At 54.6% G+C, this 27,275-nt stretch overlaps 3 protein-coding genes across 4 annotated transcripts in view; all 3 read right to left on the bottom strand.

Annotated features, from left to right (window-relative positions):
• Positions 1 to 3,135: 3,135 nt before the first annotated feature.
• LOC147646572 (maestro heat-like repeat-containing protein family member 7) overlaps positions 3,136 to 27,275 on the bottom strand; it is a 386,235-nt gene continuing 362,095 nt past the window's right edge. For both annotated transcript variants that reach the window (XM_086873269.1, XM_086873268.1), the window contains 14 exons: positions 8,008 to 8,072; positions 7,749 to 7,898; positions 7,411 to 7,559; positions 6,959 to 7,106; positions 6,522 to 6,709; positions 6,295 to 6,432; positions 5,902 to 6,016; positions 5,610 to 5,747; positions 5,220 to 5,396; positions 4,928 to 5,083; positions 4,668 to 4,769; positions 4,195 to 4,297; positions 3,858 to 3,914; positions 3,136 to 3,567 (listed from right to left, as the gene is read on the bottom strand). In XM_086873269.1, coding sequence (XP_086729395.1) covers positions 3,368 to 3,567; positions 3,858 to 3,914; positions 4,195 to 4,297; positions 4,668 to 4,769; positions 4,928 to 5,083; positions 5,220 to 5,396; positions 5,610 to 5,747; positions 5,902 to 6,016; positions 6,295 to 6,432; positions 6,522 to 6,709; positions 6,959 to 7,106; positions 7,411 to 7,559; positions 7,749 to 7,898; positions 8,008 to 8,072 — 1,886 coding nt within the window. In that variant the 3' untranslated portion in view covers positions 3,136 to 3,367. The remainder of the gene's footprint in view (positions 3,568 to 3,857; positions 3,915 to 4,194; positions 4,298 to 4,667; positions 4,770 to 4,927; positions 5,084 to 5,219; positions 5,397 to 5,609; positions 5,748 to 5,901; positions 6,017 to 6,294; positions 6,433 to 6,521; positions 6,710 to 6,958; positions 7,107 to 7,410; positions 7,560 to 7,748; positions 7,899 to 8,007; positions 8,073 to 27,275) is intronic.
• On the bottom strand, positions 8,341 to 11,355 carry LOC147646584 (uncharacterized). Its single transcript, XM_086873234.1, has 5 exons — positions 11,348 to 11,355; positions 10,237 to 10,406; positions 9,518 to 9,624; positions 9,339 to 9,389; positions 8,341 to 9,134 (listed from the first exon to the last, which is right to left on the bottom strand). The coding sequence occupies exons 1-5, from the start codon at positions 11,353 to 11,355 to the stop codon at positions 8,676 to 8,678; spliced, it is 795 nt and encodes a 264-aa protein (XP_086729360.1). The 3' UTR covers positions 8,341 to 8,675.
• Positions 15,830 to 22,375, bottom strand: LOC147646583 (uncharacterized). Its single transcript, XM_086873273.1, has 14 exons — positions 22,105 to 22,375; positions 21,680 to 21,751; positions 21,237 to 21,308; positions 20,963 to 21,034; positions 20,774 to 20,875; positions 20,249 to 20,356; positions 19,491 to 19,562; positions 19,229 to 19,300; positions 19,040 to 19,141; positions 18,688 to 18,831; positions 18,247 to 18,318; positions 17,842 to 17,943; positions 17,046 to 17,211; positions 15,830 to 16,514 (listed from the first exon to the last, which is right to left on the bottom strand). Exons 1-14 carry the CDS (start codon positions 22,199 to 22,201, stop codon positions 16,289 to 16,291), a joined length of 1,479 nt encoding a protein of 492 aa, XP_086729399.1. The 5' UTR covers positions 22,202 to 22,375; the 3' UTR covers positions 15,830 to 16,288.

Here is a 27,275-nt window from a genome sequence, read left to right as displayed (position 1 = left end):
GCCCAGGCAATCCCAACAGGAATTCCTTTAGCCCAACCAAGCGCAGCTTTTGCTGCGTCTTATTGGCAGGCACCCAAACCAAAGTGAAAGCACCTTACCTCTTCTCCTGGGGACGCTGTGAGCAGCACAGACGGTCGCGGCCGATGGGCTCCCCGAGAATCCCTCGGTGCCGGCTGGAGCAGGATCGGGTCGCGAGCTCGCTCAGCAGCACTCACAAGGTCCCATCTGGGTCACCAAAATGTTAGAGTTCAGGAACACACATCATCACACAATGATTATATGCAGGTGCTTTATTGAAGAGCTCTGGGTGTCAGGGGTACACAGACCCAAATCTGACCCGATTTGTTTTTGAGTTGAACATGTTTTATACTCTATCATTATACAACTTAGATATTAATTATTAAACTTACATTGTTCTATTGTATGCATTGTTTTTACCCAAGCATGGATTTCTCGTGATCCCACCCCAGCCCCCTAACATTGTTCCTCATGTTCTTTAAACAATAATTATATCTAATCACATCTAACAATTCTATCATTTATCATATATTGATTACACAGGTGCAGTTTCACATGATCTTTAGCAAGCACAAGGCCTAACATTTCCAGGGCCTACTTTTCCCAGGGCTTGCCAAGCCTAACTTTCTTTCTGAGTTCCCGAATTCCCTAAGATTTTAAAATGTTTTACCATCACCTCCAGACACAAAGAGTCCTGTCTGAACAGTCACAGAGCTACATCTATTTTTAATTTTAACTTTTATCAATTTTTCCAGAGCCTGCTGGCTGTGTTCAAGGTTTTCTCCCTATTTCCTCCCTAGTGCACATTCTCCAGAAACTCTGCTTTTACATCCTTTTGCATTGATTAAAGTTACCTGCAATGACCAGTCAATCCAAACCCTGGGAAAACTTGAACTTAAATGTGTACCTAGGCAAAATATTTACCTCCCACATCTGAATCCATGAGCTGCCTAGTACTGTCCCCACTGTCATACCCTGTCCCCTGGAGGTCTGCTGATGCCATTTCAAAGGGGTTGCCAATGAAAACAAGTTTGAATATTTTGGTAGTTTCCACATTGACATTCAAATCCTTGACTAGAAAAATCACAAGTCAAGATTTCTAGGATTCTTCCATACCAAAGCTGTCATTCTCACCCTGGATTTTAGAGTGTCTGAACAGTCAGACAAGGTTTTAGTTAAGACTCTAGAGACAAAGTCCCTGCTGTTCGGCGATCCCATTCCATCAGCATATAGTCCTGATGATTCCTTTAGGCAGGAGCAGCAAAGGCAAGAATGAGCCAAACCGGCTGTTCCTGTGTTCTCATGTCCTGCACAGCAGTAACTGGGAGTTCAAGAATGGATTCAGGAGACAATGGGTGCACAGGGAGCCACCAAGACTTTGGGATGCTGAAATGGACCAGCCTGGTGCCTGTGCCCGGGCTGCACCGCGCTGAGCTCCAACTGGACAATCTAACAATGGTTGAATGGACACACCATGGGCCACTGGAGACTCCTACTCCTAGTTCTGTGAGCTACACTATTCACCTGTCATTCACCAGATGATGTTTTCATCTTTGCTTGAAATCCAGGAGAGGAAAAGGTCAACAAGGAAAAGTGTTCTCCCAATTCTAGTGACACATGTGCCTGCACACCACCTGTGCCCATGGCAGGGTGGTTGGAGACTGGATGATGTTGATGGTACTTTGCAACACCAAGTGCTCAGGGATTCTGGGATTGCCCAAGTGGAGATCAAAACTGAGCCATGTAAGTCCCTGCTTTTTTTCAGCACATGCTGCTTCTTCCTTTGTTCCAAGCAAGTCCAGGATTTGGTTTCATGTGTCTTTAAGGTGCCTGGACAGATGAGAGGGAGGGCAGCTGCAGCATAGGGCTCCTGCCCCATCAGACTCTCTCTCTCTCTCTCTCCCTCTCTCTCTCTCTCTCTCTCTCTCTCTCTTTCTCAGGATGGTGCCAATGCCGCTGCCTTGGGACACCTGAGTGTGGAAGGCGAGCTCGCCCTCAAGCACGGCCATCCAAGTCAGTCACGGGCACAGGCTGCAGCTGAAGCTGGCAAGCGTTGCTGTGAGGCTGCAAGTGAAGAGAAAGCCATTGTGGCCAACTCTGCTGAAGCCTTTTGCCAAAGCAAAGGCAATTGTGCCCACAGCCTCCCCCTGTTTGGCACCCGGCTGCTGCGGACGCCTCAGTGCGCAGGTGCCGACGTTGGGGCTGCTGCTGTTCCTGGGCACACTCTGCTGCTGTTTCTGTGGGCTCCAGAGCCACTTGGGCAGCAGCCACTGGGCAGCCCTGCCGGAGGAGACATCGCCACCCTCCCCATGGTGGCAGCAGCTCTGTGGGGCCCGAGCTCTGTGTCAGGGGGGCCTCGGTCACAGCAGCGTGGCCTGGGCAGCCGCGAGAGCCCGGGCTGGCCGCCAGCCCTGCCTCTGCCCACTGCCCCTTCCTGGAGGCACCCAGTGGCCGTGGCCTGGCAGCACCCCCCTGCCCTCCATGTCCCCAGCCAGCCCAGCCTGGGCACCTCGGGCTGTCCCCACCCTCCCGCTGGGGTGGTGTCCCAGCCTCCACGCCTTCTGCTGCAGGCCTGGGGGACATTTTGGGGAAGCACCGGAGCAGCCGGGTGTCAGGGACCAGGCGGCTGCCCAGGGGCTGCTTATGGCCTCTGACACCCAATTCCCCAGTGCTTCCCACCACCCCGGCTCTTCCAGGGCCTTCTGTCCCCTTGGAACCTCCTGCCACCCACTCCCTCACACATCCCCCTCGTGCCTTCCCACTGCCTTGTCCCGTCTGGGCCTCCGCAGCCCCTCATCCCTTCACGGCCTCCCAGCACCCCGTGCCCTCAGGGGCTCCCCCAGCCTGGCCCGGCAGCAGCGCCACAGCCCCACAGGAGCTCCAGCAGCTCCTCAGCCATCACGGCACCAACACACGGGCAGCAGGACACAGATGGCGCTTCCTGCCTGCCACAGGGCTTGTGGCTTCAGCACAACCACCAAAGGCCAAGGGGCTTCTGGCCATTTCCCCTGCACCACTGAATGCCCCGGCAGGTTGCTGAACACAAGAACCCTCTTCCCTCTCTTCCCCTATGCCCCACACACCCTGGGCAGCAAAAGAAAGGTCTTGGGACTCTTGTGGTTTATAACATATCCTATATTATTTACATACTAGATGGAAACGAAACGAAGAAAAGAACAATCTCTATGAAACAAAAAACAGATGGCCCATGTGGCCCCAGAAGATAGAGCCTCTCAGCCCTAACATATCCTATATTATTTACATACTAAAAATAAAAAAACAGAACAATTCTTATGAAATAAAACATCCCGGCTAGCCCAGGTGGCCCCAATAGCCAGAGCCTCCAAAATCAGTGCTGAGCACATCTCCAGCAGCGCAGCCAGCCCAGGCCTGACAGACGAGGCCGTGTCCTCCATGCCCTGAGGATTTGGTCTTGCATCCTCTGCAGGATGGAATATCGGGCACTCTGGATGGCCCGGAGGACATACAGCGTCTCAAGTGCCAGGTCTGACACGGCACCGCTTCTGTCCTCCGTCAGGCGTTCGAGGGCTGCAAGAGAGATGAACAGAGCCACGGTCAGATCCCAGAGCTGTGGGGGCCCAGCGAGAGCCCCCTGCCAGGGCCATGCCAGCCGGCTCTTGCCTTGGCCAGGAGGGAGCAGGGACCAAGGGGGTCAGCCCGAAGCTGCTGGCCACAAATGCCCCACGTGGCCCTGAAATCTCGCTGTGCTCTGCCCACGCCGCCCCTCATCGGCACAGGGAGCAGAGCCCTCCACAGCCTGGCCAGGGCTTGCAGCTGCCCCCAACAGCCAACACTGTCAGCCCGCTGCCATGGCTCACCTCTGCACAACACCTGGAGCTCTGCCTGCTGCCCCCTTAGCTGCTCCCCGGCCATCCCTGAGAACACAGAGCCTGTGAGGGTCCCAGCAGCACAGCTCCCTGCCAGCGGCGCTGCCAGCCCTGTGGCCACACGGCCTCCTGCCCCGGCAGGGCTCAGCCCGGGCCCTTGCCGCATCCTGACTCAGCCCAAGGGCACGGCTGCCAGAGTCCGGCAGCAGCAGCCCCGAGGGCAGCCGGGGCTCCAGGGCGCCGGGCCCGGGTGCCGCTGCCGGGGCAGCAGCCGGGGCTGGGGCCGAGCTGCGGCGGGGCGGGGAGGGAGCCCGGGCTCGGGACTCACCGATGACCCTGATGGCCGCCGCTCGCAGGGTCTCCTGTGGGTCCTGCAGGTACTGCAGGGCCCGGCGCAGGTGCTCGGCCAAGGGGATCCTGTGGTCTGCCAGCTGGAGAGAGCGGCAGGAGGGAAGGGTTGGCGCGGGCTCTGCCCCTCGGCCGGGCGCTGCTACCTGCGGCCAGCCCCGGTCTCCCGTGCCCGGCCAGCCCTGAGGCCCGGCCAGCAGCCGCTGGCGCCGGGCTCTGGAGGGGGCAGAGGGCCGGCTGCTGCCCGGGGAGCCGCGGTGCCGGCCCGGCCCGCAGCCCCGCTGGGCCGGGGCTCCATCGGCACCCGGCTCGGGGCCACAGGGGGCTGGAGAAGAAGCCGTGCGGCCCCCGGCTGCAGCAGGGGAAACGGGCACAGCTGCCAGCCCCACACACTGAGCACCGGGGCCAGGGGGCTTCTCTAGCCTGAGGCTGGCACTTCCAGGCTGTCCTTACCACGAGCCCGGCAAACTTCCACAGCTTCTCCTTCCTGACAGCTTTTTCCAGGTCTGGCCTCTTCAGGAAGCCAGCCGCGCGAAGGAGCGTTGTCCGAGAGGCCTGGGGAGCAGCAGAGAGCCGCAAATGGCCCCACAAGGCAGGGCACAGGAGTGTCCCAGTGCCAAGGGCTGGAGGAGGCTGCAGCCTGCAAGCCTGCGTCAGGGCAGGAGGCAGCTGAGCCCCCTGCCAAGGCGCAGCAGCAGCCCAGGAGTCCTCACCTCTGCCACATGCCGATTCTCATCTTGGCAGTGGAAAAAGAGTGGGAGCAGGCTCTGGTACACTCGTTCCTTCAGGGGCTTTCTTCCTTCTTCCTCTGCCAAAGACATCACTCTTCGAAGGAGAGACATGGAGAGCAGCTGCACCTGGCTATCAGGCTGTATGAAAGGAAGGAAGGAAAAATGACTTCATCATTGGCTTCTTGTGGCCCACATTGGCGCAGGCCTGCAAATGCACAGGGCACAAAGTGTCCGGGCAGCAGGCAGTGGCCGTGGCTGGGGCACAGAGCCTTACATTGTCCAGGAGTTTCAGGAGCGGCTCAGCCAGCTGCAGGGCCCTGCGCCAGGATATTGGGGTGTCTTCATCCGTGAAAATATGGCTCAGGAGAGCAATGCTCATCCTGGCCACGTCACTGTCCAAGTCCCACAGGAGGTGCACTAGTCTTCCTGTCAGGCTCTGAATTCTTTCGGCCTGTGCAGAACACAAGGGTGTGAAAGCCCGGGCAGCTGCCGCAGGGCCCAGAGGCCAAAGGGCTGTCCCAAAGCACTCGGGCAGCTGAAGCAGGAGGCAGGAGAGCTGCGAGGAGCTGCCTCAGCGCCCAAGGCAAAGGCCAGCCAAGGCCAAGTGACAGCATTGCCCAGCCTCATGCTGCCCACACGGCTTCAGCTGCTGCCCCCTTCTCACCATGGAGGGACGGTCCCTTTGCAGGAGGAGAGCCCTGAGCACCTGGTGATGCATCTCTGTGGAGTTGTACCACAGGTACTTATACAAGATCTCCATTAGGCTGTCACCACAGTCACTCAAGTCCAGGCAATCTAGGAGCTGAAAGGCACAGGGCAGTGAGAGGGGAGCCGGCCGGCAGGAGCCTGGAAGTGCGCAGGGCTGGGCTCAGGGTGCCGTCGCAGGCAGCTGTGGCTATGCCAGGGGACAGGGCTGGCAGGGAGCTGAGCGAGGTAGTGCTGGCCATCAGGCTCACCTCCACAAGGAATGCCATGGCAGAGACATCCCAGTGTGGCAACGGTTTGCTGAGCACCTCAAGCAGGTAGCTTAAGATGCCTTTACACAAGTGGGCGGATGCACGGCGCATTACCCTGGAAGGCAGAAAATGGCAGAAAGAGTCTAAGCAAGGGTGCGAAAAACCTCTCCCAGGACTGATGGACACAGTTGTCCTATTGCCCCAGCACCCTGTGAGGGTATTTGGGCCCTTGAGATGTGGCTGCTCCTGGGCACCCTCCTCTCACAGACTTTTGCAGTCTCCTTGGCCATCCCTCACTGACGAGGCCCTCAGGCCCATGGCCATGGGGACTGTGGGGGGCATCCCGGGCAGGGGGCACAAATGTCAGAGGCAGTGGGTAGAAGGGGGGCTCACCTGGCCAGCAGACCCATGGCATAGTGGTGGGTGTCAGCACAGAGCAGCGTGTCCCAGCCACGCTTGCGTTCCATTGCCACCACCACATGCTCCAAGTGGAGACTGGAGAGCAGGGCCTTCAGGGTCTGCACTGCAAACCTGTGCGCACAGCAAAGCCCAGGTGACGCTGGGAGCGCTGGCTGTGAGGCTGGGGAAGTGGCAGGGACAGGAGGAGTGGCATGGAGCACCTGTTGGGGCTGGTGGAGAGGCCGTGTTGCTCCTGGCATTCCTTCCAGAAGGTATGGACGTCCTCTGTCATATACAAAGTACTGAAGTACGTTTGGAAGAGGAGATGCACAAAGAGGCGGGGGAAATAGACTGTGAGGATCTGTGGGCAACAAGGCCCCTGGAGGATCTTCCACATCACCAGAGTTGCCTGCAGAGGACAAAGCAGCCCGAGACAGCGCTCAGTGCCGGGGCGTCCGTGTGGCAGGGCCTGAGCGTGGCAGGGAGAGGCCGGGGGAGACGCAGGGGGAGCAGCGGGCCTGGTGGCCCTGAAGCTGCCCCTAGGCCAGGTTTGTGGCCAGTGCCTGAAGCAGGGAGATGCAGTGGGGGAAGGAGGCAACAGAGCTGCTGGAGAGGCGGCCGGCCTTGCGGTGAGCAAAGGCCAGCTCCAGAAACTCACAGTCAGGGAAAAGACAGCCGTCTTGTCCCCATCAGAGGTGCCCAGGTTTTTCTGCGGCCAGCTCCCCACCACATTGATGAGGAGCGGTGTCACTTCCTCTGAAATCCAGGGCGAGAGCAAGATGGTCGTCCACATGGCCATAGCAGCTCTGCGGGGTCAGACACAGCACCGTGGGCTGGGCAGCAGCGGGGAGCTGAGCTGGCCGCCAGCTCTGCCTGTGCCCACTGCCCCTGAGCGGCAGCAGCAGCCAGGCAGCCCAGCCCTGTGGGGACAGGCCCCTGAGGGGCAGGCTGGCAGCACGGCAGCGGGCTCGGGGGCAGACTTTGTAGCAGGGCTGGCAAAGGGAGCAGCCAGAGGGCCCTGCAAGTCTGTGTTGCTCACAGCCCTGGGCCGGGCTGTACAGGGTGATGGGCTGGGGAGCCCTGAGGCCTCGGGGCAGCTGGGCCCCATACCTGTCACACGTTGGGGCCACCCGCAGGAGAGTGATGGCCACATCATCGGGCTCTGCCTCGGCCACTTGCATCAGGGCCCAGTCCATCCTGTGCTCAGCAGCCTCATTGGCCATGAGCCACTGGTGGATGTACCTCACCACGCCGGGCACCTGGAGAAGGCACAGGGAGACTTGGAATGCTAGCAGAGGGAGTCAGCAATGTGCCCAGCTTCTTCCCCAGACAAGTGCTTCTCTTCCAGCCCACTGCCATGGCCTCAAAAGCTTCAAGTGAGCAGCAGGCATGGCTTGGGAAAGCCAAGCAATTGCTGGAGGATCAAAGGCTGGCCACAGGCTGCTTACTTGCTCTGGATTGAAAAGAGCCGTCTCTACAAGCAGATCCAGCTGGGCAGCGCTGCTCTGTTCTACCAAGACCTCTGAGGATGCTTTGACCTCAGTGTCCATAGGTCTGGTGTCTTCCTTGCCAATTCTCGTGATGAATTGGTAAAGAAACTGTAGGAGAAGGGAAGGAAGGCAGGGAAGTTGCATGGAGTGCTCCAAGTGCGGTGCTGGGCTGAGCAGTGCCAGCAGGCCCAGCGCAGGTGGGGATGGCTGCAGGTACCTGCGCTGCTCTGCGGAAGCGGCCACGGGCGGTGTCCTGCTCTTGTGTGCCGTCCATGGCTGCATCTGGCAAAGAGCAGCCAGAGCTGAGGGGCTGCGGGAGAGGCCGGAGAGCACAGCCCAGCCCAGTTCCCCAGGCAGGGACAGTCCCGCGGATGCCCCAGGGGATGCAGCACGGCCACTGCTGCGGGGGCAGCCCCAGCCCCTTTTTTGTGCTGTCCATGGGTGTGTCTCCACAGGACAGTGTGGGATGGGATGAGATGGGATGCAATGGGATGGGATGGGGCCTAGATGGCCGCAGGCACCAGCCCTGCGGCCCAGCTCTGCCACTCACCCTCCTCCAGCGGCTGCAACTGCTGCACCTCTTCGGTCTCTGGTGCTGGGGCAGCTCCAGGGCCTTCTTCCTCTTCTTCCTCCTCCTCATCCACCCAGGTCAGCTTGGGCACTTTTGGGGGTCACTGCTCCATATCTTCTTCCAGACTCTCCCATCCTTTCCATAGGAACAGCACCAGGGGATGGCATGGCATGGAATGGGATGGGGCCAAGCTGGCAACAGGCACTAGCCCTAAGGCCGAGCTCTGCAACTCACTCTCCTGTGGTGCCTGGAACTCCTGCACCTCTTCAGACTCCTGTGCCAGGACAGCTCCACGGACGCCTTCTTCCTGCTCCTCAAGCCAGGCCAACTTGGGCACTCTTGGGGGTCGCTGCTCCATGGTAGTGACTGGATTTCTGGCTACTTGCAGGAGAGATGGCTCGGAAAAGCTCAGAGTCAGCAAGTCCTGCAGTCGTGCCTGGAAGGCACCTGCAAGACTCAAGTCCTGGCAAGACTGCAAGACAGCAAGTCCTGCACTTGGGTCTTGAGGGCTCCTTCCACAAGGACAGGAGGCTCCTGGTCACGGATTGTGGTCTGGCCTCAGGGGCAGAGACTGCAGGGATTTTAGATGCCTCAGACAGCAACCTCCGTGCACAAATGAAGTGTTGCAGGTCCTGACACCGCTCCGGGCGCTCCAGCACCATCATGATGGCGTTGGGGAGCTCAAACCACTCCAGCAGCTGCACCACATTGGGGAAGCCTGTGGACACCTTGTCCAGCAGCACGATCTCCAGAGTTGCGCTGGTGCCGTCGGGCTGCGGGAGGAGCACGGTGCCGTCAGTGGGGCTGAGGCCATGCCAGGGCTTGGGAAGCTCTCAGCCAGCCCGGGATGCTCTGCACCCTCCGCTGGCCCCATGCCCGCTCTCCCTCCATGTGTCCTAGCGGCTCCCACCCTTCCAGGCCCCAGCTCATCCCCGCCTGGCACTCCCCAGCTTCTGCCGCTGGCCCCGCTCACTCACCAGCTCACCCCAGTGCTGGACGTGGTTCCGTGGCACCTTTTTGATGGCCACCTGCAAGCCAAAAGGAACAGCGGATTCAGCTCGCCGCCCACCACATCCAGCCCCATCCTACTCCTCTGCTCCCTCCTCCTCTTCTGCCCTCTCCTCCTCCTCGGCCCACCACCTGCCCCACCGCTCACCGGGAGTTCGTCTGAGAGCCTCGTGGCCGCGAAAACTCTGCCAAAGCCACCGCGGTCCAGCAGCGAGTCGATCCTGTAGCGCTGCTGCAGGGCCTGCTGCGCCTTCCCTGGGGAAGAGACGCTGCCGTCAGCGCTCGGCTCGGGGCCAGGAACGGCCCCCGAGCGCTCCCCGACCTCCCCGGGCCGGGCATCTGCAGGTGTTCCCTCATTGGAACGCGACAGCGGCGGCTCGGGACCGGCGGCTGCACCGCTGAGCGGCGGAGCTCGAACCGGGGAAGCCGCAGCGGAGGCGGCGACAGCGGCCGCGCCGTCTGTGTCCTCCGCGGGCCCCGGGAGGAGCCGGGGCCGGGGCCCGAACCAGAACCGGAACCGGAGCCTGCATCGGGGCTGGGGCCGAGGGCAGGGCAGGCGGAGCCAAATGCCGCCCCAGCCCCAGGCACTGATGCCCGCTCAGCACAGCCAGAGCCAGGCAAAGAGGAAACCTCCGCAGGACGGGCAGGGATGGGGACGGGGACGGGGCAGCCCCACCTGGGGCCGGGGGTGGGCCGGGGGCATGGCCCAGCCGGGCACGGGGAGAGGGAGGCTTGGAGAGGAGGGGGCACCAGGAACGGGAGACCAGGAGAGGATGCGGGACTGCGGGAGAGGGAGAGGAGAGACAGAAAATTGCTAAATTCTCTTCTTGCCGCTGCTGCCGCTGCTGCCGCTGCTGCCGCTGCTGCCGCTGCTGCCGCTGCTGTCGCTGCTGCCGCTGCTGCCGCTGCTGCCGCTGCTGCCGCTGCTGCCGCTGCTGCCGCTGCTGCCGCTGCTGCCGCTGCAACTGAAGCACCGGGGCCGTTTGTCTCCGTGTCCGTTTGTCCGTTGCCCGCTCGGCCCCGCGCCGAGCCCCGCGCTCCCCGGGCAGCCCCTGAGCCTGGCCAAACACGGGAACTTTGCCCTGGTGAGCCAAGAGCCAGAGTCTGGACTCCTGCACAGGGACACAGCAATGCCCTTGGCTGCTGCTGTGCCTTGTCCCTGCTGAGCGTCAAACACTGTCTGAGCACATTCCCTGAATGCAGAATTTGTACCTGACCCAAGAACTGCACTTGTGTCTCCAGCATTGCTTTCCAAGGAAAACAGGGCAAGGCAAACTGGGTATAGCTCATGCTATTTTACAGTGTCTAAAACTTGCCAAGTCTCAAATCTTAGAGGTGAGATCCATTTGGAATGAATGGGATGGAGAAACAGTGCAAGATGGAAAAGGGGAACATAAAAATAAATAGAGAAAAATAGAGAAAAACATATTGGTTGTCTCTTTTGATTTTATTTTCATTTCTTTAAAAAGCTGTTTCAATTTTCCCAGAATTTTCTCCACAGTCCCGTCTGTTCTTTCCAAAAACCTGTCCTGGAGAACGAGGTGCAGCTCCTGTCACAAGATGTGCCCCCAGCTGCAGCTTCTCTTGGCTCCCCACACTGTGAGTGCAGCACAACTCTTGCAGCAAAGCAGGACAAATGGTTGAAGAACCTGACAACTTGTTCTTTCTTTTCCTTGTGCACTGGGGAGTTGTGCCATTGCTAAGGTTTTCATCGTTACTCTTCTAGCCAAAGAAAACATGATGAGGTACCAGGAATTGTGAGGGAATACAAGCCTGGCTGAATGTGGAGAAAGAATCTCCAGAGCCTGCAGCCAGCAGTGGAGAGCTCATCATTCCAACAGCCCCATGGACATGTTGAAAGTGATCTGGAACATGAAAATGGGCTGACAGAGAGAGTTTGTTTCTGTGTTCAGTTTAGATGATTCTATATCTTTTGCAGTGGTAGAAATCAAGAGCACAATCAGTGGATGATAAGCACCAGAACATGATAAGCTGGACCTCTCAGTGGATGACAGAAAGACTGTGAAAAGGAGAAATGCAGGGAATGACTTGGTGAACTTTGTGTGTAAGAAGGGTCATTTTTCCTAATAATTCCCAATTCATTCCCTTTGCTTTTATCCTTTTAACAAGACCAATTGCATCTCAGATTCCCCAGGAAATGAGAACCCTGAGCTTGTGGAACTGCCTGAAAGGTGCCCTGTTCCTTTTTCTTCTGCTGCTCAGAAGAAACAATGAAGTGAATTGGGAAGTTCTGGTTTTTCTTTCTCCTGGTGGATTTTTTCATTTTATTTGCCACTGCAGAGGCAATTTCTGTGATGGCCTCTGTCAGTTGATTCTATTTCAGCAGCAGCAGCAGCAACAGGGCTGTGTTTGAGCACTGCAAATGTGACCTGTGTGGCTTCAATTCCCCTCGACTTAGTGCTCAGGGACCTGGGAGCATTTTAATGTCTGCTACTCATGATGCCTGAAACAAAAATCCTGAGTTCCCCATCACAAAAGCATAGTGGGTAGCACTGATTGGAAGAGGCAATTGCAGCTGTACTGCTAAAATTCAGGTGGCAAGCAGAAGAGGGGCAAGAGCAGCCGAGATCTAAAACTGCCAAGACAAATGTAGGTTAAATAATTTTGTGTGACTTTTCTCAAATTTTGTGGGATTTTTCTGAAATTTTGTGGGATATTGAGAAGATTTAAATAATTTTGTGGGATCTTTCTTTCTAAATATATTTTGTGGGACTTCTGAGGTATTTCTCTTGAATTTTGTGAGATTTTTGTGGAATTTCGTGGAAATTTGAGGAGATTTTGTGGGATGTTTCTGGAATTTGGTGGGGTTTTGAGAACTTTTAGGGAATTATGTGGGATTTTTTCATAATTTTGTGGGATATTAAGGAGACTTGAATTTTGAGGGATTTTTTTAGAATTTTTTGAGATTTTGAGGAGACAGGAAGAATTTTGAGGAATTTTTCTGGAATTTTGGGGAAATATGTGGAGATTTTTTGGGATGTTTCTGGAATTTAGTGGGGTTTTGAGAAGATTTCTGCAATTCTGTGGAATTATTCTTGAATTTTGTGGGATTTTTCTTGAATTTTTTTGGATATTCAAGAGATTTTGTGAGATGTTTCTGTAATTTTCTGGGATTTTGAGAAGACATGAAGAATTTTAAGGTATTTTCTTAGATTTTGTGGAAATTTATGGAGATTTGGTGGGATGTTTCTGGAATTTAGTACAGTTTGGGGAAATTTTAGGAATTTTTTTTAGTTTTTGCAATTTCGTTGAGATTTTCTTGAGTTTTATGGGATTTTGCAAAAGTTTAAATAATTTTATGGGATTTTTCTGGAATCTTGAGGGATTTTGAAGAGACTTGAAGAATTTTGTGGGATTTTTCTTAGATTTTGTGGAATTTTGTGGAGATTTGGTGGGATGTCTCTGGAATTGGAGGGGTTTTGAGAAGATTTAGGGAATTTTGTGGGATTTTTCTGTATTTTTGTGGAATTTCTCTTGAATTCTGTAGGATTTGGAGGAGACGTGAAGAATTTTGATGCATTTTCCTTGAATTTTGTGGAGATTTGTGGAGATTTTTTGGGATGCTTCTGGAATTTTGTGGGATATTGAAAAGATTTAGGGAATTTTGGGGGATTTTTCGTGAATTTTGTGGAAATATGTGGAGATTTTTGAGATGGTTCATGAATTTGGTAGGGCTTTTTCATGGAGTGACTTGACCTTTAAGATAGCTTTGGGAGCTGGGAGGAAGTTGGAGCTGCGAGAGGCTGATGGGAGTCTTTTCTTGTGACCAATTATTGGTCATTTCTAAGAATTGACAGAAGTTTTGACCATTGAAAAGTGAGATCAACTTGTGAACACCACCTTGAGATGTAAAGCCAGGGCTCTCTTGTTCTCTTTGGTTTCTGGCTTCTGACGAGGTAACAGGCTCTGTCTCGGCCTCCTCCCCCCTCCAGGCCGGACAAGGCCGCAGAGGGCGGGGGGGGAGAAACGGAGCCGGCCGGCCTGGCTTGGTTTGCAGTTTCTGCTGCTGGACTGAAACCTGACACCATCAACATCTGCAGCTTTCCAAGACTTTAACTCTTTTACTACCTGGATAAAACGTACAGATTACTCCTTTTTCCCAGAGAGACAGAGAGAGAGAGACAATCAACATGAAGAAGACATCATAAAACGACCAAAGACAGTGAGGAAAAGAGTTAAGTTTTAGATGGGGAAGAGAGAATAAGGAGATGCTTTATAAGCTGAAATATTTGTCTGTTAAAGCTATGGGGATGGATAATAGTGTCCTGAAAAAACTCCTTTAATTCATGACAGAGTATATTGGGAGGAATGGAGTGTTCAAAGTGTGGATTTTGAGCAAGAGGTGGAGTAATTGTGATACAGTGAGGTGCTGGAACAGAGCGGGGAGAAGTAATAGTTGAAGATTTGATGCATTTTGAGAGGCAAAGAGAAAACTTCTGTTTCCAGGGAAGCTCACAGAGACAGATGAAAAGAACTTTTGCCTTTGAATAACTCATCCTCAAAAATGACACCCCTAGACTCATTGACCCATACACACCTCAGAGTGATGTGAAATGGGAGGAGTGAACTGGTGACAGATTTCTGGGCAGCTGGCATCAGGAAAATAGAAAACTATAACAGAAATGGTTTTCGTGTGAAAAACTCCATAGATTAGCAGAAGACTTCTTTTACTATACAAAGTCTGATGAAAAGACTCTAACAGGAATTGGGACTTTTTAAACACCAAAGTTCCAAAGTTTTTTGTCTCTATGTTATCATGTGAACAAGAGAATGGTGGGTAGTGGGGGTTAAAAGTGTTTTCTGGAAGTTTTTTCTGGTGTTCTTATTCTTGTAGTTTTATTAATAAACTTTATTTATTCCTTTGACGTTTTGAGCCTGTTTTGCTCTTGTTCTAATCCATATCTCATAGGAAGAAATAAGTGAGTTTTCTAGTAATTTCTTTTAGTTACTGCTTTAAAACCACGACACTTACTCTATTCCTTTTAAGTTTTAAGCATCTTTTGCCCTTCTCATAATCCACATCTCACAGCAAGAAATGAATAAGTTTTCCAGTGATTTTTGAACTAATGCTTTAAAACCACGACAGGTGTAACAGGGAGGAGGAAATTGGGGCTGTCACTGCTGTGGTGTCAGAGAGAGTGGAACACTGGGGCTGCTACTGCTGTGGTGTTTGATATATTGACATTTAAAAAAAAAGAGAAACAGCTATGGAAGTTAAGGTTGCTGGAGGCTGATGGGAGTTTTTCCTCCTGGCCAGTAACTGGCCATTTCTGAGAACTGACAGTAGTTTTAACCATTGAAGAGTGACATCAACCTGTGAACACCACCCTTTAAACCTTAATCCCAGGAATTTCTCTTTCTCTTTGGTTTCTGGCTTTTGAAGAGGTCACAGGGCTCCGGTTCAGCCTCTTCCCCCCCAGGTCTGACAAGGGCACGGGGGGGAGCAGGGCTGGCCGGAGTTCTGCGGTTCCCGGCGGGGGATGGAGACTGTGAAGTGACAGGAGCCCCTTCCCAGAGGGAAGTACTCCCATCTGTACTACTGGACTGCCCTGACTGTCAATCTTTGACTTCTTCAAAGGGTCATTGCTAAACAAAACCTTGGTTTTGCCTGCTGACATTGCTGGTCAGGCAGTGTCCCAGGAGATGCTCTTGATGGTTTCCTCTTTTCCAGGGCATGGCACTGGAGGAGGTGCAGGCCCAGGTGATGCCACTGAAGGAAATGTGCCCTCATCCCAGGGACGCTCAACACGGACTCCCCCAGCCCCTCAGTGCCCCGCTGCTGGTCACAGCAGCCCCTGCCTGGCTCCTGCCACCCACACTCTGGTCAGCCCTGCCTGCTCCTGGACATGGGGCTCAGCCAGGGCTGGTGCTGTGTGGGCTTTGCTGGTGGTACCAGCTGGACACTGGGGTGAGAGCTCCATCTCTTTATTGGAACAGAAGAGCTGTGCTGGGCCCTGCCCTGGCAGGAGGGACCCACCTTCAGTCCAGGCCACAGAGCAGGGCGGGTCCCTTCAGGGACACAGGGCCTTGCTGTGGGTGGTGGCAGCATCTGCACAGCAGCAAGCTGGTAATGCAGCTGTGCCAGGGACATTGGGCATGGGCATGGAGATGTGAAATGTGTGGTGCAGGTGTCCCTGAGGGAGGTGTTTGGTCGTTCTTGTGAAGCTGCAGAGGGGCACCTATTGAGAGAGGAGATGGCTGAGGTCCCAGCTGCAGCTGGCACACAGGGACCCTCCTGCACAGCGGGAGATTCTCACTGTGCTCAAAGATTCCCTCTGAAGCCTAAGAGGGGAGCTTGTCAGAAGTCCCAAAAAATATCTGGGGAAAGGTCTTAGGTTAGTTGTTGAGACGAGGTACAAATCTCCAGCGGGAAAAGAGCCTCTCCAGTAGGCTGGGTGTTTTGGGGTGTCTTAGTTCTTCCTAGAATAAAGATTACCAATTGAATGCAATTTCAGTTTTTATTCTAGCTGTGTAAAAATGTTCCAAGATTTTCTGAATTCTAAAACTACCTTGAAAAATACAGAACTACTATGGAAATAATAGTCTATAATTGTAGATTTCTTTCTACAAAAAATATTTCTAAATATTTCTAAAAATTTCATATTTCTAAAAATGAAAAGCAAAGGCAAAACAAGGTCGCCTTTTCAGAATTCTAAAACTAATTTGAAAAATCCTAAACAACTGTGAATATTGGGAAGAAACATTTGGAGATTATTTGCTACCAACAATATCTCTAAAGGGTTCTAAAAATTTCTAATTTCTAAAAATGAAAAACAAAGTCAACATGGTGCCCCATGCCCGGCTGCTGCCTGCCCAGCCAAGGCTGTGGCCAGCCAAGCAGCTGTGCCAGTGCTGGTGGTACCAGCCAGAGCCCAGAGCAGAAGCCCAAAGGTGTTGCTCAAGCCCTTCCCTGGCAGGAGGGGCCCACATTCAGGCCTGGCCAGGCACCAGGGCCAGCACCTGCAGGGACAGAGGGTCCTGTTCTGGGTGGTGGCGGCACAGCAATAAGCTGATAATGCAGCTGTGGCAGGGACAACGGACACTGGCTTGCAGATGGAGGATGACAGGTGCAGGTCTCCCAGACTAACGTGTTTGGCAGGACATCTGGAGGTGCAGAGGTGCTCCTGTGGAGAGAGGAGGTGGCTGAGGCCCCCAGCTGCCGCTGGCACGCAGGGACCCTCCTGCACAGCAGGGCCCAGAGCGGCCAAGGCTCCCCAGCACGGCTGGAGCTGCTGGCACAGCTTGGCCCAGCTGGACAGCTGCCCCTCAAGGCCCCGGCGAGCAGGGGATGGCTCTGGGCAGGGTCCCTGGCCAGGAGCGGGCCCCAGAGCGCCTCTGCCTTTCAAGGGCAATCTCGTCCCCGCTCTTTCTCCTGCCCACCTTGCTTTGCCTCTGCCTGCTGCTCCTGGGGCTGCTCTTGGCCAGGCAGCCTCAGTGGGAGCCAGCACTGGCTGCAGGCCCAGCGGGCTCCCCAGGACAAGGCCCAGCAATTAAGAGGCCAATTAAAGGCTTGGGCAGCAGCAGAACTCTTGGCAGAGTTATTTGGACAACCACTGACTATCTACAGGTCCACAGCAGCCTCACTGGGAATGTTTCTATTCTACAATAGACTTTCAAAAGAAGCTGTTTGAGGGAAAGATGAACAAAACACTCACCGTTTTGTCTTCCAGCAATACCAGATTCCAACACCACATAAAACGAGTACATGCACCAAACAAATCAGGCCTGCCATTAATTCTGGCCAACAGCGTGTTCCCTGACAGAAACCTCTTCCAATGTCCTTCTGGGAATTGGGAACACGTGTTGTGGTGCTGGCTGCATCTGTGGGAGCAATGGGCAGTGAGAGCCCGTGCTGTGCTGCACTGCTGAGCTGGCAGCACGGTGGGTATGTCCAGGACGTTCTCTGTTTCCCCCAGAGCTGGGGCCTGCAGGCACCTTGTTGGCCCTTGGCACAGGCTGTGCCACCCAGCAAAGCCCAGAAGTCCGGGAACAGAGCCCGGGGGACAGCACAGCTGCTTGGGCAGTGGCTCCTTCCAGGGACACAGGCCAAACCCATCCCTGAGCAGCCACTGCCACCCCTGAGCCTCCCTTCTCCATGACATCTCCCCCAGCCCAAGGGAACAGAGCCAGGCCCTGTCAGGGGCCAGTGCAGCCCTTGCCCAGTTGGGAGCCAGGGCTGGCTGTGGCCCTAGGCTCGTGGCAGGGCTCCCGCTCGGGGCTGCTCCTGTGCCTTGGGCCTCTGGGCGCTCACGGCTACCTCTGGGAGCAGCTGCAGTGGGATAGATGTTGGTGCATGAGTCCCATTTCCCAGGAGCTGGAAACGAGCTCCAGAGGCCTGGAAGCCGAGGTGCCTCCAGCTTTGGCTGCTGCTGGGTCATGCAAGGGCCAGCCCTAGGGGAAGAGCTGCTGGCACACAGCCCTGCCAAGGGCTGAGCCCAGCACAGCAATTACCTCCTGTGTCTGGGCCTGTGCCTGGCATCGCCTTCTTTCCTGCCAATGAGCCACTGCTTCCTCTGGGAAACGTCTCCACCTGCATGGTCTTTTGGTCCATCCCTTGAGAAAGGAAGAGGCACAGCTGAACCAGATGGAGAAGTTCTTGATTTGGGTGCTGGTATTTTCAGGACCTCATGCTTGTCAAATATGGGGATAAGGTTCAAAAAATGCCTTGGCTTTTGGGCCAGGGCCAGGGCCCTCCCTCCTCCAAAAAGCTGCCAATTCTGAGCAGTAGTGAGGGGATCGTGCAGGGCGAGGGCACACACGTGCACGGCTCTGTCCTGACACCTGCAGCGATGCTGTCCTGGCTGAGATTTGGGCTCTGAGCTGGCAGCTCTCCCAGGGGGAAAGGCCTTCACCTACCCTCGCCATCTCCCAGAGCCTCAGTCCTGGACGTGGGTTGGGAAGCCAGATCACCTTCACCAAGAGGCTTGGCTGCAAGGAAAGGCAGGACAGAAGAGCTCCCGTGGCTCTGTAGGAGATCCTCAGGCTCCCTGGGGCTGGCAAAGGAGCTGCACAAGGCACAGCCCCGGGGCACAGCCCCTTCCCTCTCTGCTCCTCTCCGTGGCTGCACAGAGCACATGGAAGGAGACACTGGCATTGCACATGGGAAGAAGATTGACAGCTAAATGCTCCTTCCTCCCACTGACAGCGATGCTGTGGGATCGCTCAGGGCTCCAGAAGGGAGCAGGGCAAGGCTTCCAGAATCCTTCAGCCCTGAGATTATGTTAAGGGATATAGCACATGAGTGAGCTCTTGCCACCTTGACATTATTCCATCAGGAAAAGCACATTGAGAACTTGCCTCCAGCATTCTCCAAGTCTTGCCAGCTGTCATCTAGCCGGGCTTCCAGATAATCCATGTCCTGATCCCAGTCTAGAAGCCAGTACAGATCAGAACCACGTCCATGGTGCGCTGGGATCCACTTCTGCCTTGGGGTAGTGGGCACTGCAAGGGGTTTGGGTTAGATTGTGAGTACCAGATGTCGATGGACATGGCCAAAGCTGCAGAGGGGCCTGGGGAGCTCTGGGCTGGCTCTGGTCACTCTCCACCCTCTTTGCAGGCCCTGTGCAACATCCCTGGTGGGGGGTGACAGGGCCAGAGCAGGGGTCCTGGCTGCTGAGTCTCAGGAGAAGGCTGAGGGACATGGACCCACCTTGTCCTCCCTGCAGCATTTCCTTCAGCATTTGCCTCATGGGTTTTGATGGCACATGGAGTTTCTGGTGTCCTGCAGCTTTGATCTTTCCACTTGGAGGACCTTAAGAGAAAACAGTTCCCCTTTGCAGGAATGGATCCCAGAAAACCAGTGCTCAGCCTGTGGGGTCAGGAGGGACACACCACTCACCCCTGCGATGGGAGCCGGGCTTGCGTGCAGTTACCAACCCAGGAGCTGGGAAAGTCCTCCCTGCAGGCACACCTGTAACTCAACAGCCACAGAAGCTTCTGTCATCTCTGCTCATCTGCACAGGCAGCACTGAGCCACAGCAGTGGTGAGGGGAACGCGATGGGCGAGGGCACACACGTGTATGTCTCTGTTCTGACACCTGCAGTGGTGCCAGGACATTGAAACTGCTTATTCTGCCAGGAAAGGACCATTGAGAACGTACCTCCAGCATTTCTCAAGTGTTTCAAGCCATCATCCAGCAGGGCCTCTGGATAATGCAAGTTGTGATTCCAATCTAGAAGGCAGCCCAGATCAGAACCCTGCCATGGTGTGCTGAGATCCCCTTCTACTTTTGACAACTGGGCACTGCAAGGGTGTCAGGTAAGACCCTGGGTGCCAAATGTTAGAGGACAATGGCCAAAGCTGCACAGGGGCCAGAGGACCTCTGGGTTGGTGTCTGGTCACTCTCCAAGCTCTTTGCAGTCCCTGTGCAACATCCCTGGAAGAGGTGGCTGGAGCAGCCCAAGGCCCATTGGGGCTCTCTCACAGCTACAGCTGAAAGTCTTGCTAAAGCAATGGAGAAAAACTGCAGCAGGCAGTTGCACAACTATCCCTCCCTCACTCCTGCCCTCTCTCCCTCCCTTCCTGCCTTCCTCTCTGTCTCCATCCCTCTTTTCCCTTGGACAGCTCTCCCAGCCCAAGGGGGCAGAGCCAGGCCCTCTCAGGACACACTGGAGCCTTGGCCTCCCCCTCTGCCCATTCCCCACCACGGGCACCCCTTTGCAGCCCCTGCCAGGTTTTGGGACGTGTCTCCCATGGATGGACCCCAGCAGGACTGCTCAGTAGCCAAGTGCCCTGAGCCTGCTGGGGATAATTCCTCTGGGCTGTGCCGGTCTTGGCCAGGCTGTGCCTGCACTGCCAAGCAGCAGAGATGGCAGCTCAAGCCTCAGCAGGGCTCAGGCCCAGAGGCACAGCAATTACCTCCTGTGACTGTGCCTGGCATGGCCTCCCTTCCTGCAGCAGAGGCTGCCCATGGGCCACTGCTTCCTCTGGGAAACGCCGCCTTCAGCACAGCTGCTCTGTCCACTTCTGCAGAAAGGGGCAGCTGGATCAGATGGAACCATTCACCACTGGGGAAACTTCAGGAGGCAATGCTTGTCAAAGGCGTGGTTAAGGATCAAGAATCCCTGAAAATTTTTTGGCATTGGCCAGGGCCTAACCTCATCCAAATAGCTGCCCTTTCTGATCTACCTGGGGACCAAGAAATTGCAGGGGATCTCAGTGTGAGCATGACCCTTGCTGCACTTTGGGCTCCCTGCCTGCTGATGCCAAATGCCTTTCTGCAGAGGCTGGGGAGAAGCTGCAGCCAGGCCAGGCTGGGAAACAGCCCTGCAGGCCATGAAAGCAACAGTGGGGCAGCGAGGCTGCCATGGATCCGCTTCCTGCTGTGCAAAGAAAGCCCCTGGCTGCTGAGTCTCAGGAGAAGGCTGAGGGACATGGACCCACCTTGTCCTCCCTGCAGCATTTTCTTTAGCATTTTCCTCATGAGTTTCGATGGCACATGGAGTTTCTGGTGTCCTGCAGCTTTGTTCTTTCCACTTGGAGGACCTTAAGTGAAAATAGTTCCCCTTTGAAGGAATGGATCCCAGAAAACCAGTGCTCATCCTGTGGGGTCAGGAGGGACACACCACTCACCCCTGCGATGGGAGCCGGGCTCGCGTACAGTTACCAACCCAGGAGCTGGGAAAGTCCTCGCTGCAGGCACACCTGTAACTCAACAGCCACAGAAGCTTCTGTCACCTCTGCTCATCTGCACAGGCAGCACTGAGCCACGGGAGAGGTGAGGGGATGGCGCAGGGTGAGGGCACACACGTGCACGGCTCTGTCCTGACACCTGCAGTGATGCTGCCCTGGCTGAGCTTTGGGCTCTGAGCTGGCAGCTCTCCCAGGGGGAAAGGCCTTCACCTACCCTCGCCATCTCCCAGAGCCTCAGTCCTGGACGTGGGTTGGGAAGCCAGATCACCTTCACCAAGAGGCTTGGCTGCAAGGAAAGGTAGGACAGAAGAGCTCCCATGGCTGTAGGAGATCCTCAGGCTCCCTGTGGCTGGCAAAGGAGCTGTGCAAGGCAAAGCCCTGGGCACAGCCCCTTCCCTCTCTGCTCCTCTCTGTGGCTGCACAGAGCACATGGAAGGAGACACTGGCATTGCACACAGGTAGAAGATGGACAGCTAAATGCTCCTTCCTCCCACTGACAGCGATGCTGTGGGATCACTCAAGGCTCCAGAAGGGAGCAGAGAAAAATTTCCCAGAATCCTTCAACCCTCACGCGACCTTAACAGAAACAGCACATAAGTGAGCACTTTCCACCTTGACAGATTATTCTGTCAGTACAAGTAGCAATTCAGAACTTACCTCCAGCATTCTCTGAGATTTTCAAAGTCTCATTCACCAGCGATCCCAAATAATTCAAGTCATGATCCCAATCTAGAAAGAAGCACAGATCAGAACCATGGCCATGGTGCACTGGGATCCCCTTCTGCCTTAGGGAACTGGACACTGCAAGGGGTTTGGGTAAGGCTGTGGGAGCCAGATGTCAATGGACATGGCCAGAGCTGCAGAGGGGCCTGGGGAGCTCTGGGCTGGCTCTGGTCACTCTCCACCCTCTTTGCAGGCCCTGTGCAACATCCCTGCAGAGGCAGCAGGACCAGCCCAGAGCCCCTGGGGACTCTCTCCCTCCCACAGAGGAAACCCTCCCTAAAGCCCTGTGGAAAACCATCCCCAACTCTTCCCAGAAGGAAGTGCTGTCCCAGGAAAGGGAAGCCAGGCTGCGGGCTCACCTGCTCCCTGTGCTCGCTGCGGAGCAGCCTGGGCAGCCCTGTCAGGCAGGGCCACTGTCAGGAGGAGCAGGAGGAGGAGGCGCAGAGCAAAGGCCATGGTGCCTTGCCCTCTGCCAGTCCTGCAGCTCTTGCTGCCACCACTGTCCTGACACCGCTGTCCCAATGTCAGCACCGCTGCTGCCGCCGCCGCTGCTGCCGCAACAGTCGTGGTCAAGGACTGACTGCTCGGTCCTCGTGGTGCTGTGCAACCACGGGGCTCTGGGACCTCTGTGACCTCAGAGCCTGCTGTCACCTCAGCCTGCTGTCACCCCACAGGCTGCTGTGACCTCATGGCCAGGGTGGAATTGTGTGGGGAGTGGGATCTGCCTTCTTCACCAGGGAGCTCATCCTGCCCAGCAGCTCTGTCCAAGGGCTATGACAGGGTCCCAGCCCAGCTGATCTCACAGGCTGGGGGATGAAGGGATGGAGAGCAGCCCTGCTGAGAAGGACTTGTGGCTGCTGCAAGGAGAGAGGCTGGACATGAGCCAGCCATGTGCCCCCAAAGGAGGCTGCCCAGCAGCTTGAAGGAGGTGATTCCACCACCCCTCTGCTCTGGTGTGAGCCCACCTGGAGTACTGCATCCACCTCTGGGTGCCCAGCACAGAAAGGACATGGTCCTGTTGGAGCTAGTCCAGAGGAGGGACAAAATGCTCTGAGGGCTGGAGCCCCTCTGCTTTGGAGACAGGCTGGGATAGCTGGGGGTGTTCAGCCTGGAAGAGGGAAGGCTCCACGCAGACCTGATTGCTACCTTTCAGTACTTTAAGGGAGCTTTTAGAAAAGACAGGACAGAATTTTTAGTAGGGCCTGTTGTGACAAGACTGAGGGGGAATGTTTTCAATCTAAAAGACAGTAGATTCAGACTAGACCTAATGAAGATGTTTTTTACACTGTGGGTTTTGAAACCCTGGCACAGGTTGCCCAGAGAGGTGGGCATCCATCCCTGCTGACATTCAAGCTCATGCTCTGAGCAACCTGATCCAAAGGTGTCCCTGCTCACTGCAGGGCACTGCACTAGATGGCCTTTAAATGTCCCTTCCAAGCCAAGCCATTCTGTGCTGCTGTGCACCTGCAGAGCAGTGCTGGAATAATGCTGGGGTGATGATGCTGGCACCTGTGTTTTGGTAGTTGTGCCATTTAGCTGTTGGCCAAGAGAGGATTGATGGGCTGCACAGTGAAGTCTGCAGAGAACAGTGTGCTCAAGGAGAAACAGGAGAGGAACAGGGCTTCCAGCTCAGATAAATGCCAGCATTTTGCTCCCATTTCTTGTTAAGAAATAAAGCAATGTTCTGAAGATCCCTTCAGTGTGGGTGCACTATTGGCTGTATCAGTGCTTGTGTTCTGTAAAACAGGTGAGCTGTTACAGCTTCTTGCCCCATTTACCACTGGATAAAACCCAAATACTGCATTGCTCCATGTCTCATTTCTTCCAAGTAAAGGCAGATTTTGTTCATTCTTCAGTGAGACATATTCATCTGTTGACAAGCAAATTCTTCTTGCCATTCACACAATGTTGATTTGCTCTAATCAGATTGTGATTAAGACTTACCTCTCACTCTAATTAAGGCTGATGGATTGTGAGGCAAAGTGTTGCATCATTTGCCCTGGAGAGAGTTTTTCTCTAATTCAATGACATTTGAAGACAGCTGTAGCCTACCATACTTATGGCATTAGTCTCTGTTATAAATGCAACGGCAGATTAAAGATAAGAAAAGATAAATTTATTATAAATTAACAAAACAGCAAAACAGCGAGGAAAAACCACAATAAATGAACAGCGCAGCGCTGGGTGGACAGGGTCTATACGCAAGGTATAGGTGTTCCCAAATCCACGTCCGAGGGTTCTTTGGCCTGGGTTTTTATAGGGATTTTATGCCCCAGGCTAGAATTCCAATCAGTTTCCATTCACCAAGTGTCCCTGATTGTCGGGTGAATGGATTTCCTGGCCTAGAAAATTGAGTCAGTAAGTGTCCGGGCAGAGTCTCCTCAAATGCAAAGTGAGTCTGTATGTATTTTAACATATTTCATCACAGCAGAGTCGAGGGATCCGGGCTAGTGCCGATGGATATCTCGGAGGAGTTGTTTCTTCTTTGTCCTTCTTGATTGAGTTACTCTAGCATAGGTTTGGCGGGTGTGGTGTTCAATTCTGGCAACGACCATTTTCCTGAGGCTCGTCCCTTTTGTTTCGCTTGATGGTCTCCGGTTGAAGTCGGCCGGGCGTTGCCTAGGTCCGGAGGTAGACTTTCAGGCTAGTTCTTTTGTTTCTATGATGGTCTTCGTCCTGTTCTTTCCTCCGAGTTGATGTGCCTGCTGAGGTTTGTTATCTGGGGGGGGGGGTTCTTTTGCAATCTGTAACTTTGGAAGAGGAATTCTACCTCGACCTGGAGGAGAATTCCTCATTCCATATTTTCATCAGTTATAACTACACATACTTTATTTAAACCTTTTCTTTCGAATTTTTATTCATCTAATTCTTTATTACAGTCTCCAACTCTGTCCTTTTCTCTCACCCAAGGAGAGGATCAAGGTCTGCAGGTCTCATCTGTGCACCAAAAGAGTTAATATCTCACCCAGACCTGCAGATGCTCATGATGGTTTCTGCCGGGCAGTGGCCGAAGCAGTCACAGTGATGGATTTCATGCTGCCCTGGGGCTGTGCCAAGATCTCAGGGGGCCCAGCCAGAACAGTCGTGGCTGTTCTGCCCACATGGCTGGTCCCAGGCCCCTGCTCCCTTCAATCCCAGCTGCGGGCCGATGGCTTCCCCTCCCTGTGCCCGGCAGCCGCTGGGGCCGTGCGGGCCGTGGTGAAGGGGCCTGGCCCAGCCCAGAGCCGCTCCCGGGGCCTGGCGGAGCCCGGCTCAGTGCAGGCCAGGCTGGAGCAGGGCCGGCCTGACCAGCACCCAGTTAACTCTTCACAGCTGGAAACAACAGAGAGCTTTCCTGGGCTTGCCTGCCTTTAAAATGTGGATTTCACAGAGGCAGACTCAGCTTCAAAATTATTTAATAGCTTGACAATTCTCGGAGCCAGCCAGCTATTGGTTTTGCTAAGCACAGAGAAAACTCTTAGCAGCCCCCTCCTAGAATAAACATTTGCACGGGTGGCTTCTTTCCTCCTCAACAAATATCAACTAATATAAAACCAGCACAGACACTCAGGGTGAAGCAGGAAGCAATTTTGAAGCAATTGTTTTAAAGCAATTGTTTTAAATCAATTATTAAGCACAGATTGATGTCACTCCCCCAGACCACAGTGACTCCGCCACCTCCCCTCTGGCCAGCCCATTCCAATTCCCAATAAGCCTTTCTGGGAAGAACTCCTTCCTATTGTCCAGCCTAAACCTGCCCTGGTGCAGCTTAAAGCTGTGTCTCCTTGTCCTGCCCTCCAGCAGATCCACACTTGCAGCCAGCTTGGTGTCATCTGCAATTTGTGAGTGCTGGACTCGACCCCCTCAGCCAGACCCTCAGTGAAGATATTAACCAGGCCTGGGCCCAGCACAGATCCCTGGGGACACCACCAGGGACTGGACACCAGCTGGATGCAGCACCATCCCCACCACTCTCTGGGCCCGGCCTCCAGCCAGTTCTGCAGCCAGCAAAGAGTGCTCCTGTCCAAGCCGTGGGCTGCAGCTTTTCCAGGGAATGCTGTGGCTCTCCGTGTCCAAGGCCTTGCTCAAGTCCAGCTCGACACATCCAGAGCCTTTCCCGCACCCACCAGGCGGGTCAGCTGGTTATAAAAGGAGATCAGGTTGGTCAGGCAGGACCTGTCCCTCCTAAAGCCACGCTGGCTGGGTCTGAGCCCTGGGCCATCCTGGAGGTGCTGTGTGATGGCACTCAAGGGGGTCTGTTCCAAAACCTCACCATGCACCGAGCTCAGGCTGACAGGCCTGCAGTTCCCCAGAGCCTCCTGCCAGCCCTTCTTGGGGATGGGCTCACACTGGCACCTCCAGTCCTCTGGGACCTCCCCAGTGAGGCAGGACTGATGAGGAGAAATGATGGAGAGCAGCTTGGGGAGCTCATCCACCAGCTCCCTCATCCCCCTAGCATGGATCCCATCCGATCCCATCCACCTGTGAGCATCTGAGTGGCTCAGCAGGTCTCTGACTGCTTCCCCCTGGATTACAGGGGGCTGTTCTGCTCCCTGTCCCCATCTACCAGCTCAGGAGAACACTTGTCCTGAGGAAAACCTGTCTTACTGTTGAAAATTGAGGCAAAGAAGGTGTTGAGTACCTCAGCCTTTTCCTCATCTTTGGTAACCATATCCACCCCAATAAGGAATGAAGATTTCTTTCTTGAAGTATGTCAGTTCTTCCTGGACCCCTTTGTTTAAGGACTCCTACCCTTAAAAAAATCTGTACCTGATTCATTAGCAACCAAAGAACCATCCTGAATAGGCCATAATTTGCCCTCTGGAAGTCCAGTGTAGGAGTTTTGTTGATGCTCCTCCTTCTTTCACAGAATATTTCAAAACTCGATGATTTCATGGTCACTGCACCCCAGGCAGCCTCCAACCCCCACATCCCCCAGCAGCCCTTCTCTGTTTGTGAACAGCAGGAGATACAGCTTTCCTTGGCAGTGGCAAGAGAAGGAAACCTCCCCAAAGTGCGGCTTGGCAGGTTCAGCCTGGAGGGGAGGAGAAAGAAAAGTCCCTGCCAGGGTAGAATTTTGGTGCAGGAGGTGTCCCAGCGTGAGCCTGGACCATGCCATGGCTGAGTGTGCCAGGAGCCGGCAGTCAGTGGGGCCCAGGGATGCTCCAGGGGACTTGGAGTTTTGCGTCTGACTCCTTAAGCAGCTTCTTCAACCTTCTCTCAGTGCCTGAGGGTCCTGGACTCAGCCCCAAATCCACCCTGGGGTTCATTAAAATACAGAAAGCCTTGGGGGCTCTTTCTCTTCCTTCCACTGTCTTCAAGTCCAAGGCTTGTGCAGCTGCTTGGAGTCAGTTTGGAGTTCTGTTAAGGAGGAAGATTTGAAAATCCACCATGTTTTTTATTTTATTTAAATCAAGGGTGTATTTTTCTATTTTCTAGTTGAGAGAAGAGGTGACAGAAGCATTCCCCAAGTGATCTTGATGCTGAATGTCTCCTGAGGTGGTCTGGTCATGGAGAAGAATGAGCCCCTTGTGGGCTGCCCCTGTTTGGA

Source organism: Cyanistes caeruleus, unplaced genomic scaffold (assembly GCF_971803275.1).
Source record: "Cyanistes caeruleus unplaced genomic scaffold, bCyaCae1.hap1.1 HAP1_SCAFFOLD_91, whole genome shotgun sequence".
In the NCBI taxonomy this organism is placed as follows: Eukaryota; Metazoa; Chordata; class Aves; order Passeriformes; family Paridae; genus Cyanistes; species Cyanistes caeruleus.
This window is presented reverse-complemented; position numbering and strand designations above follow the sequence as displayed.

Excerpts from the sequence above, each read along its gene's own strand:
- LOC147646584 (XM_086873234.1), bottom strand. Across the intron at positions 9,625-10,236 it reads CGACAGCAGCGGCAGCAGCG|GGAAGGCGCAGCAGGCCCTG; the intron begins GCAGCAGCGGCA and ends TCTCTTCCCCAG. Across the intron at positions 9,135-9,338 it reads TCCAGCACTGGGGTGAGCTG|CCCGACGGCACCAGCGCAAC; the intron begins GTGAGTGAGCGG and ends CTCCTCCCGCAG.
- LOC147646583 (XM_086873273.1), bottom strand. The coding sequence starts at position 22,201 with ATGGCCTTTGCTCTGCGCCTCCTCCTCCTGCTCCTCCTGACAGTGGCC. Across the intron at positions 18,832-19,039 it reads AATGCTGCAGGGAGGACAAG|TGCCCACTACCCCAAGGCAG; the intron begins GTGGGTCCATGT and ends AACCCCTTGCAG. Across the intron at positions 18,319-18,687 it reads AGACTTGGAGAATGCTGGAG|CCAAGCCTCTTGGTGAAGGT; the intron begins GCAAGTTCTCAA and ends CTTTCCTTGCAG.